At 38.9% G+C, this 12,946-nt stretch overlaps 1 protein-coding gene across 5 annotated transcripts in view; it reads right to left on the minus strand.

Moving 5' to 3' along the window:
- Positions 1-12,946, minus strand: part of ANO1 (anoctamin 1) — a 1,045,885-nt gene that overhangs the window by 243,035 nt on the left and 789,904 nt on the right. For all 5 annotated transcript variants that reach the window (XM_044082585.1, XM_044082589.1, XM_044082584.1 and 2 more), the window contains one exon: positions 7,603-7,685. In XM_044082585.1, the coding sequence (XP_043938520.1) occupies positions 7,603-7,685 (83 nt within the window). The remainder of the gene's footprint in view (positions 1-7,602; positions 7,686-12,946) is intronic.

The following is a 12,946-nucleotide window of genomic DNA, read 5'->3' on the forward strand; positions in this document are numbered from 1 at the left end:
TTTTCTTCATTTATTTAGTACATATAGGTATTGAGAAGTATAATATTATATTGATAACTTTTAGCTGTACAGATAATACTTAGTTATTTTTGTCTTTTTGTTTGTTTGCTTTTGTGTTTTATTAACCCAGGATGTGATCTTGTCCAAAGGGACCTGTTTCAGCCACAGCCCTTGTCCCACAAACACAGTGAAGTGGTGGATGTATTAATAGTTTTCATTACATGCCTAAAATTGTTAATGTCAGGATCAGCAGACACAATATCCATGAAATTCAGAGCTCATGATGGTACCTTCTTAAGTGGATTCTTCTTATCTCCAAATTATTTAGAGGGATCATGCTTCAGCAGAGTGTACTGGCTAAAATGTACGTTGAGGTTTCAGTTAATGTAATGAGCATATCTCATGCTTCTGGAGCAGACATTCGCTGACACCAGGGAATATGCAGTGCAGTCAAAAATACCAGATAAAATCCAACATCTGCTTGCATTTTCCTAGTTCATTGAACCTTGTAATATCTACAGGCTCCCTGAAATTTCATCTTCAAAACTGTAGTCTTACAGCTTTGTCCGTGCATGCCTACTGACTGGCATACTGAAAATAGCTATCAGTCCATAATACTAGACTTGTAAGCTTTGATCAGCCAGTGAGAAGCTTTGGACTGTAAGAAAGCAGATATCAAGTGTTGGCTCATATGCTTTGGCTGTATCCCCCTCCTGGAATTCCATCCCTAGCTGTTTAGGAAAACGCTGTATTGCTGGGGACTCCAAGCAGACCATTCCCATTGGCATATTGATCAAGGTGTCTGGGTTTTAGAATAATTTATTAATATATTTTGCAGTCCATAAGTTGAAAAATGGAATCTTTATTTTGGTATAAGGAGATTTAATGCATTTTAATCTATTTTATGTGGATTTACTACACTGCAATACGGTTTTATTAACAGTGCATAAGAAATATAAGAAATACAGTGGTTTTATTTGAGGAGTGACCCATATGATATGTGCGAACACACACACACACACATATATTTATATAGTGAAAAAGGTAGGAAGACGTGTTATTAGTTAACTAGAACCTGAAGCTTTTTTTATTACCTGAGAATGCCCTTTACTAAATGATTGTTATTTATAACAGTGGTAGTTTTGGCAACGCTTTAGCCTTTGTTATTTATTGCAAAAGATTAGAGGAACAAAGACTGCATAGAAGAAACATGCTTTAGAAAAAACAGAACACTGTCCTTTTCAAAGAAGAAAATACATTTCCTGCTAGCTAAGAAATTATTTAAAGATATTTCAGTTGAAATACTGGGTATCTGTATCTGTTTGTAATACGCATTTGTATTATTAAAACTGGCCTAGATTTAAACATTACTTCAGTGTGTTGTTTGAAAAGATACTTTCTAGACCATTCAGAAAAAAAAAGTTTGCCAACAATTTTTCATTTCTTACAAGTGTAGCCAAGACATGATTTTAATACTTCCTGTCCACTAAATGAAATATTCTAGTTCTGAGAAACTGCAGGGTTCACTGGACATAAACTTCATGTTGGATTAGTATCTGTGCTTCAAAAACCTCAAACAAAATTTTTTTAATGAATAACAGAAATAGTTCTATGGCAGGTACAGTTTCAAAAATAAACTGTAGATCTGCTTTTGGTCTGAAAGCTTATATATAGAAAAAATTTTTGAAAAGATTTATCTGGAAATTATTTTCTGTTCAGTGGGAATGTACATCAGTAGTAGTACGTTTACCCGGAATAGCAGACAAATTAATATTTGAAATTTCTGAGCAGTGGGGAATAGTAGGACTGATGCATTTCTGTACATTTAGTACAAGGGTACCTGGGACATAAAATAAGACCCAGAGCTGAAGCATAGCTGTATGGTATCGTACATGATGCAAGGAGTATTGTAGGAAGTTTGAAGAATGAGCAGTAATGTGTAAAGAGATGGCATATATTTCTCGTGTTAAAGCAATACCTTCCAGGGGGAATACATGGTTGTTTAGGAAAGACAAACTGGGAAAGGATGGAGTAGTAGTTGAACTCCAAATAAGAGAAAGCACCAAATGTAATATTAGTGAGGAGGCAAGGAGGAATACCATCCCATACGGAGGAAGAGGAAGCAGCATTAAGGAGACAAAAGAGGTGAGGGGTAGCAAACATCCAAGCCGAAATGAGCAGAAGGAATAAAGAGAGGGAACAAAATGAGTCTTTGCTGTATTTTAGAAAGGAGGAAGGGAGGGACAGAGAAGGCCAGGTTCAGCAAGTACTGTATAAGATCACAGATGACAGGGAAAAGAATGAGGTACTAAATTAATACTTTGCTTCACTCTTAATTTAGGAAGAGTAAAACATGGTGTCATGCTGGGGAGAATGGGTAAAGAAGTGGATGGACATGCCACTAGAGAGAGAGAGGTGATGGAAAATGATCTGACTGTACTAAGGAAAGCTTAAGCATAGAGACTGGATAGGCTTCTCCCAGAGTCTCTGTGAATCTGGTCAGTGTGCAGTAGATCTCCCTGAAGCAAGTCCTGAAAAGATCAATGCCCAAAACAAACCTGCCTGGGACAAGAAGACAAGTGTGGCACCATGAGATGGGAGGATTGTGGGGAAAAAAGTCATAGATCCTAACAACAGTGTATTAAGTGAAAGTAATAGAATAATTTTGAGGGAAGGACTAGGCAAAAATCAACTTCACTTCATGGCAAGAATATCTATCAAACTTAATCTAGTTTTGTGACTGGAATATTACAGTCATAGCCGGCCTTAGGCATAAGCCAACTAGGCAGCCGCCTAGGGCGCTGCTCTAGCAGGGGCACTTTTCCAGTATTTATCTAATGTAGCTAGACCAGGATGGGAGCACCAGGAGGTGTGGTGGGGGGCGCCGTGGAGCCCTTTTGCCTAGGGCACCAGTTGACCTAAGGCCGCTCCTGATTACAGTACTTGACAATGAAGTACTGGTAGGCAGGCCCACCTGGAATTTAGCAAAACCTTTGTGTAAGTGCTCTATAGGCAGCTGCTAGGGAAACAACAGTGGATGTGAGGTAGGCCAGAAGTCGAAAAACTAGACTGCAGTTTAGTTAAGCAGGTGTCTTTAAAGGTACGCCGTCATGAATAATGAAAATGGTCAGTCCTACGGTGGTCAGACTTGAGCCTATATGCAGACAACACAAAAACAGGTGTAACAGCTGAAGATGGGGAGAAGGGTCTAAGGAAAACTTAAGAAAGACTGAGTTCACTGTAGGAAAATTACAGTGTATATGCCATACAGATAGCAATTCAATGCAGATAACTGGAAATTGCTTCACGTGGGCTACAACAGCCTTGGTGTGAATATCACCTTGAAGGTCTGGAAGTGATGGCAAAGAGCAGGAAAAAGTGTGTGGGGGGTGGATGTTGCTTACAACTAGAGTGGAACACTGGAAAGAGTGAGAATGCTGTAGCAGTAGAAACAGAGTGCACTTGAGCATTATAAGGGACTCTGGCTGTAGATGCAAAGAAGTAATGTTCCTACTCCACTGGACCCTGCTCAGGCCACATCTGTAATCCCACTTGTAGTTCTGGTGGAACCCATACAGGCAGAAGAACATCAGGAAGGACATTAGAGAGAAGTTACCAGAATGCGATGTGGCAGAGTGGAAAGTGTAAGTCCAGAGATTAGAACTTGTGTCTTCTCTCCATACAGAGAAGAATGGATGTTTGATGTGGGTGCGCAAGATCATGTGGGAGAGATGTGAAGAAGTCAGGGTGATAGAAGGGACAAACGTTCCCTAAATGTGGCCAACTTTTATTCCATTGGCAGTAAACTCCCCAATACCATTTCCTTGATATAACTTGTTCCTTTACCGTTTCCTTTCACTTTCATTATGACACACAATTACGGCTCCAATGTGCACAGTGTTACCATTTGTATAGTACTGCTATTAAGCTAAATCTGAAAGGCTCATACGTAAGTATTAGGCAACCAAATCTAGCTAAAAACCCTCTTCAGAATTTCATTCTAGCCTCAAGGAGAGCAAAACAAGATAGGCCAGGAGAGAATTTGAGGCCGGCTATCCAATTGTCTAAGTTTACCTTGAAGGTGGCAGGGGTGCTACTCTGCTTGCCATTTTGATGGTTTGTTCCAAAGGTGAAAGATACACTGGGATATGACTCTATCATGCCAACATGTCATATTTATCTGATGATGGTTTAGTTCCTTCAACCAAGCATTTGAGGTGCCATTAATTCGGCAAAGGAATAGGAGGACAAATAGGATTGGATGTTCATGGCACAAAAGGCTAAACATTGATCTCCCTAGAGGAGTCTACAAGAGACTGAGTACAGAGAAACGGTTTGCCGTCTTTCCTTATAACTTAGATTTTTGAGGCCACTGATCTTTTTAGTCATGAAACTCAGGTATCTCAGTCTGTGTAGTATGTTTAAATAAATACATGCCAAAAGGTGCACAATAGCCAAAGGGTCTGATAAGATATGAGTAAAGGGGAATTAAGACTTGTTTGGATTTAGTGGAGATGTCTTTGATAATCAGAAGGGCCAGATTAAAGGCTTTCCAAACTACTGTGGAAGTATGATCGTCAAATGATAATGAATCACCAACAAGAGTACACAGATTTATTTATTTCAGTTTGGTGACTGGGGAAGACCACTGCACTGAGAAGAGACCATTTTCAGTGGTGGCCCGGGGAGAAAAGCTCCATCAAGAAGTTGTACAATATTTTCATTTTGCAATAAAACAGACTTGGTGCACATAGTGTGTTAAACATAAGTCAATAAACACAGTAAAGACATCTTGCAATAAAATCAAAGTGTAGAGTAAACTGCATGTTGCGATCTAGTCATTGAACATTACAGGACAAGTTGCACTACAAACAGAGTACATTGTATGTAAAACATCTAGTTAGAGAAACATAGTAAGTTAGGTATAGATTGAGAAATGGATAAGACTACAAGGAGTCCCTTACAACAGTGTCTGATTGGAGTGGCGCATCTCCTATATGGTAAGTGAAACTGTTTTGTTTACCGACATGAGGAATGCTACATTTTTTTTACATTTAATTTGAGACCATTGTCCTTGCTCCAGTTGTTAACATGTCAGTTTAAGATCTAATAACACACAATTTACAGTCTGCAGATTTAGTTAACCATAGGCCTGAAGGTCTGAGAAATGGATGCCAAATAGGAGAAGGCCCACAACTGAGCCCCCGTGGTGTATACCACTGGTAACTTTTAATCTTCCAGAAGTGGCAGGTGTGGCTCTAAATACATGGATTCTGTCAACCAGTTAGCTATCCATCACACAATTTTTATATTCAGATTTACAAACCAATCAATAATGCCTGTTTGGGAAATAGTGTCACAGGCCTTGGCTAGGTCTAGATATGGTGTATGCACTGCATATATACTGTCCATGCTTCAGTTATATTTTCTGAGAAGTTAATTAGGATAGAGAGGCAGGATTTTCCTTTAATAAAGTCAATTGGATGTGGGTCCAGAGTTAAGAGATTTTCTATGTCCAAATTAATAAAAGTCTGAGATAATGCACTACATATGTTTACATAAAGCTCCACAGGCTAGTAAGACTAATGGGTCTGTAGTTACGTGGGTCCGTGGTTGGGTCACTTTTGTGTAATGGTATTACAATGGCTGTTTTCCAGGCTTCAGTAATATAACCAGTTGAGTGGCTTAGATTAAAGAAGTTAAGTAGGGGGTTCAGACAGGTTGTATTTATCACTGATAGGTCCCATGGATGAAGTATTATTCATTTTTGAATGGGTATAGAGAACTTGTTCCATGGCAATTGACTCATTCACTCCAATGGAGCTTAGGAAGTTTGCACTGTAACTTCTAATGGGCGTAGCCTAAGCCTTTAGACAGAATCAAATTACATCCTCACATTTCAAAGAAATGTTCATATCTCTGGAACTACAGGGGTAATGAAAGAAGTGTACGTGGCAAAGTTTTCACCACAAACTATTTTTATAGTGGTAGTATTCTTCAGGTTCTAGGTCTTAAACTGAATTTTGTAAGTCACAGTAACTATTACATTTGTAATATTTTGTAAACAACTTACAATATCTCAGCAACCACTCAAATTACACACATACTGTCAGCAGCATTTTATTCATCTAGCTGAGAGCTTTCATGTGAGGCTAATGATTTATGTTACTTTGTTGTTTAGATACTTAAAAAATGTGAAAATTATATCTATACAAATTATATCATAAAAACAACAGTTAATATCTATTTACCTGCACTGGGCAGAGGTCAAATATTAATGCAGTTGAGCTTGCTATTGTGTAAACTTTAAGATGAAATATTTTAAAACCATGTACATAGCATGGTTTTGGAATTATTGATGCAAATATGAACAGGCAGTATTTGACACCTAGAAGCGTCAGTAGGAGTTAACTGAAGATGTTAAAGTGGGGTGGCTGATATTGTGGAATAGCTATAACTGTGGTAGGAGTAAAATTTGCACTAAATTTGTTAGCTATGATATTAGTTATTTCCTTTGGGTCACAGGTCGTAGTAGTATTGTGGACTAGCTCTGACCACCGTTGGGTGTTGTTTCTTAAATTCCTGACATAGTTAAAGAAAGATTTGCAGTTCTAAGACCACCTTAAAAGTAAATCACACTATATGGAAGAACCTGGCCCAAGAAAGTTTATTAGCTTTGAAGTGGATTTTCTTGGCTTTGGCAGTTAACACAAAGTCCAGTATTGCTTCATGGTTGAAGCATTCACTAAGGAATTGACTGAGAAATGTCCCTACTAAGAGAGCAATGGAGGTTTTGGTTTTAATTAAAACTGAGAGATCCAGACTCTATATGGAATTCTGAAATTCTGAAAAAGACATTTCCCTCTCCTTCAGCTGATATTTTCAAGAGCATCTTTCCTCCAGACATCCCACCTGTGTTGAAGGCCTGTATGCTGGGCCAACATAAATGATGACGATGTGATCCTGTGTGATGCAATATCTGTCTTAATTTAAGTTAATTCAAACTTCTAAAGCAATGACCCAGAATGCACCCTTTGATCATTTTCTGACGTAGCCATGTACCTCTGATATAATTTACAGAATGCTGTACTTTGATGGCAAAGATGATAAAAAGATTATACCCTTCAGAAAATTCATGTTTGTTGAAAATCTATTGTTCTATCAACTCTCAAATTTATTAGAGCAATATTGTAAAAAAAAAAAAAAAAAATGCCCCTATTTTTCAGTTTTTGCCCCATTATTTATTGATTTGCCCAGATTTCTTGCTCCAAGAGGCTGATAGGTATGGATATTACTTGTTTGGCTTATAGAGTGCAGTAATTAAAATAATAATTTTCTAACAAAACTTGTAGCTCTTTTCTTATTTAAATTTCTTGTTCATTCTTAATTGAAAGGCGTAAAAGCAGGTTCTTGCCCATTTCAGTCAATATGTCTAACTGCCAGAAAGTAATGTATGACTAGATATACAGAAAAATCAATCACATAAGTGTATGAGGTTGAACTAAAGTACTACTTACCTCACCATCGTTAAAACCAGTTAGATCCCATCTATAGTTAAGTCTCATCTGTAAGTGTATGAGGTTGAATTAAAGTACTACTTACCTCATCATCGTTAAAACCAGTTAGATCCCATCTATAGTTGAGTCTCATCTGCCTCCTTTTCCAGTGTTCCATAAACATGGCAGCTAAAAAAAAGTTCAAATTACATTTCAGGTGCATCTCAACCATGTCTCACTTAAGGTTCATTTTTGCCATCACACTGTCATGCTTTTAACTTTTCTTACAATACAATTTTTTGTGCAGTACCAAGGACAGGTGTCTTACTGCAAAACTTTTGTATCACTGTATATGTGGTGTGGCATGGGGGGGGGGGGGGTTAAGGGATCAAAAGTGAGATTTCCACTGTTTTCAGGTTCATTACTTTCTTAATCCATACAGACTCTTTTATTATGTTGTACCTAACGTGAACAACAATGGTATACAGACATGTAGCCAAAGTTCAGTTTTGTTGTAGGAGGGCTTGTAACTGATCGGAATAGTTATTACCAATTAAAACAGATCAGATTTTGTACACTTGTAATTCCAGTGATTTAAAACTTTATGGAAGCAGTAGCAATTCAAACAATGCTTCATATTTTTGCACCCTATAGTTAGATAACAAGTTAATACTTTCCAAGCCTATAAATTCTGTCTATTATATTTTGCTGATGCAAATTATGAAAGGGGTTACTACTCAAGAAAATGAACACTCTTCAGAATTTACCTGATGTGTATGGTTATGCAAAGTGGCAGAAGAGGCTGATAAAATTGATGAATTAATTTAAAATTTAAGCACAGATAATAGACAGAATAGCATTGCTAATGCACAAGAGATAACATATACTTTGTCACTTCTTGGCTTTCAGCTTCCAAAGATAACTTCCTCAGTCCTTCTTTGAACTTGAATTGTTTACCAGTCAGCCTTAAACCCCTTTCGGCTTGCTGAAGCAAAACTATGTCTACCCTTTAAAGCACTGCTTTGATCACTATAATCTCCTTGAAATAGTTATGCACCTGTTCATGCTGCTATGACACCATAAAAATGACATCATGTGCCAGGGTTAATATAATTAAGCTGACTATCATGCATGTCATGGCATTCTATGGGTTAGAAGGTTACTAAAATGAAAACTGAAAATCTGCAAGTCCGTTTCCTGGTTACATTATCTACTAAAGAAATGGGTATAATATACACACACACACACACACACACACACACACACACACACACACACACACACACACACACACACACACACACACACACACACACAAACAAACTTCTTATGACACATGAAAGAAATAAATGACATATACATGAGAAGCAGATGGATTAAAAATATATGCAATGTGCAAAATACTGCAAGCAAATGAAAACTGTAAAATAATAAAGCTTAAGCATATATGAAAGTCCTCAACATTTTTAAAAGTACAAAAAATATATAGATAATGAAAGATACCTGTTGAAGAAATGTTTGCAATGGGAAAATATTTAAATAAATTTATATCTAAAGGTGTTGCATCCAGATCCAGTTGTTACACTTTGCTCAGCACTCATTAGGTTGATCATTGAGTATAATGCCCCTTTCAGTATGTACCTGTTCAACCACCCCTGGGTCACTTATAGAGCTTCAACAGACCTTATTCTGTCTGACCTACTACAAATTCTTAAGTCTAGTGGCATCATAAACATCCACTCAAGGGATCTCAATCTCTTTTGCAAAATAAATACAATATGTTGGAAGGATAGGTTGGTATCAAAGAAAACACCACTTCTATGGAACCATCTTTCACTCCAAATAAAATACTTTTCTTGCTCTGTTCAAACATAATTTGGATGAATGGATGGTTAACTGCAAGCGCGTCCCTGGTTTAGAATCCCTGTCTCTCATGGATAGAGAAAACATCTCATCTATGGAATATTCAAATGAAAAATATAAGGGCTAAAAACTACCATGGGAATGTAAGGTTAAGCTTCTTAAGATCTTTACGGATCAATCAGTAAGCCTATGAACCTACAAAATGTCCACTTTGTTGTCATGGAATGCCTCAAGATTGACATACTTGATTTTCACTGTGTAGAGCTAGTGTAACTTTTTAATTTGTGTTCAGAGATACCAGACAATATTGATTTCTAGCCAATGTATTACATTCACATAAGAAACTGTTTGTAGGTATGCCCTACTTCATAGTTAAAAGAAGCTGCAGTTGCATACAAACTTGTTCCAGAGGCTAAGAATTTTCTGAGAAACATATCTGTGTCTACAACATGTCCTAGTTATGCTGCAAGGAGACTTTAGGTCTGTTGATGTAGTAGTTCTGATGCTGTTTGGCTTGCAGATGTGCAAAAGGTTCATCAGAACAGGGCCCAGGGATGCCTTGTAAACCAAGCAAAGATCACCTTTCTGAAGTTTGTATGATACCAAGTAAAAAGGAAGAGCTTTGAGGTGATCAGCAGAGGACATTGTGTTTACTCCCAGTATTCTTTTTGTAAGGAACCTTGGTGGATGTTCCAGCTACTGCAAGTGTCTGGTCAGGTATATACCACCACCACTGTACTCTATGATGGGTCTAATGATTCCAGCTACTGCAAGTGTCTGGTCAGGTATATACCACCACCACTGTACTCTATGATGGGTCTAATGATTCCAGCTACTGCAAGTGTCTGGTCAGGTATATACCACCACCACTGTACTCTATGATGGGTCTAATGATTCCAGCTACTGCGAGCGTCTGGTCAGGTATATACCACCACCACTGTACTCGATGATGGGTCTAATGATTCCAGCTACTGCAAGTGTCTGGTCAGGTATATACCACCACCACTGTACTCTATGATGGGTCTAATGATTCCAGCTACTGCAAGTGTCTGGTCAGGTATATACCACCACCACTGTACTCTATGATGGGTCTAATGATTCCAGCTACTGCAAGTGTCTGGTCAGGTATATACCACCACCACTGTACTCGATGATGGGTCTGATGATTCCAGCTACTGTGAGTGTCTGGTCAGGTATATACCACCACCACTGTACTCGATGATGGGTCTAATGATTCCAGCTACTGCGAGTGTCTGGCCAGGTATATACCACCACCACTGTACTCGATGATGGGTCTAATGATTCCAGCTACTGCAAGTGTCTGGTCAGGTATATACCACCACCACTGTACTCTATGATGGGTCTAATGATTCCAGCTACTGCAAGTGTCTGGTCAGGTATATACCACCACCACTGTACCCTATGATGGGTCTAATGATTCCAGCTACTGCAAGTGTCTGGTCAGGTATATACCACCACCACTGTACTCTATGATGGGTCTAATGATTCCAGCTACTGCGAGTGTCTGGTCAGGTATATACCACCACCACTGTACTCTATGATGGGTCTAATGATTCCAGCTACTGCAAGTGTCTGGTCAGGTATATACCACCACCACTGTACTCTATGATGGGTCTAATGATTCCAGCTACTGTGATCGTCTGGTCAGGTATATACCACCACCACTGTACTCTATGATGGGTCTGATGATTCCAGCTACTGTGATCGTCTGGTCAGGTATATACCACCACCACTGTACTCTATGATGGGTCTAATGATTCCAGCTACTGCAAGTGTCTGGTCAGGTATATACCACCACCACTGTACTCTATGATGGGTCTGATGATTCCAGCTACTGTGATCGTCTGGTCAGGTATATACCACCACCACTGTACTCTATGATGGGTCTAATGATTCCAGCTACTGCAAGTGTCTGGTCAGGTATATACCACCACCACTGTACTCAATGATGGGTCTGATGATTCCACCTACTGCAAGTGTCTGGTCAGGTATATACCACCACCACTGTACTCTATGATGGGTCTAATGATTCCAGCTACTGCGAGTGTCTGGTCAGGTATATACCACCATCACTGTACTCTATGATGGGTCTAATGATTCCAGCTACTGCGAGTGTCTGGTCAGGTATATACCACCACCACTGTACTCTATGATGGGTCTAATGATTCCAGCTACTGTGATCGTCTGGTCAGGTATATACCACCACCACTGTACTCTATGATGGGTCTGATGAGATCCAAGTACAGTGGTATGATGACCTCTCTGGACCTAGATGTCATGCCCTTGCTTATAAATTGAGCAACATAGAAGGATTTTCTTACTAACCTGGACAAATGTAGGTCAAATGTTAGGTTACTATCTATACGGGGTCCCAGAATCCTGCTAGTGAATCAACTTTTAGGGGTGTTTTATTGATGACATAGTTACCTGGGGACTGTGTCTTCCCAAAAGGCACTATTATGCATTTACTGGTATTGAGTTTTAAACCATGGCTTTGGCACCAAGAGCTTGTCTTTGTTAGACTTTCCTGTAGGTTGTTCTCATCTCATTCACTGACTGCTCCCAGTTTACAATCATCTATGAACATGGTCAGCCAGAGGCATTTGACATTCTTTGACATCCAAGAAGTAGGTGCCAAAGAGGACTGAGCTCAACACAGAGTCCTGAGGGAATCCCCAGGTGACTGGCCTCTTTGTGGAGATGGACTCATCAATCCTAACCTCTTGGATCCTATATATGAGCCAGCTAGCTATGCAGTGTGTTATAAAGAGGCTTATGCTTAGTTCTATACGTTTGCTGACAATACCCGAGTGGCATATTGTATCAAATGCTTTAGATAGATCTAGGTGGATAGTATGTACTGATTTTACCTCATCCGTTACCTTAATGACCTTTTCAAAGAAGTCCACCAAGTTCAGTAAAAATGACCTTCTTATCAAAAGCCAAACTGGGATGGATCTAGTGTCTGTAGGGGGTCTATATCCTTCTTGATAACTTCTATGATAATTCTTTCTGTGGCTTTGTGAATAAGACTAGTCAGATTAATGGGTCTCTTTCCAGGATCTGTTGAAGGTCCCACTTTAAAAAGGGGGATGACCTTCTCAGTCCTCCATTCTCATGGCACTAAGATGGTTTTAAGGCAATGGTTAAACACTGACTACAGAGGTCCTGATAATTCATTTTAGACTGTTCAGAAAGCATCATAGTCAGTTTTACTGCTATTGAAACAAACATCAACTTCCATAACTTTTCATTTGTTTTCCTTGTGTCTATTCATGTGGTCACCTCAACATGCCACATGCAAGGTCATCGGGCGCTTTTGTGTGTACTTCACAATGTGAAGACCCATACCAAATCAGTGCTGTTTTCTTTCTCAATAGGTACTCTAGTCCTTTACCTCACCTGGCAGTTTTATAGAGAAACATATTAGCTAGTTCTGGGATGCACAGATATATCCTGCTAAAACCTGTCACAGCAACCATCATAGGGCTCTTACTGCTTCAGTATAGTGCACTCTGAGCTAACCCAGAGGAACGAGTGAGTGATGTTCACATAATTATTTTTCT

The sequence above is a fragment of the Protopterus annectens genome, chromosome 9.part0, assembly GCF_019279795.1.
Source record: "Protopterus annectens isolate FY-2018-M chromosome 9.part0, PAN1.0, whole genome shotgun sequence".
Classification (NCBI taxonomy): Eukaryota; Metazoa; Chordata; order Ceratodontiformes; family Protopteridae; genus Protopterus; species Protopterus annectens.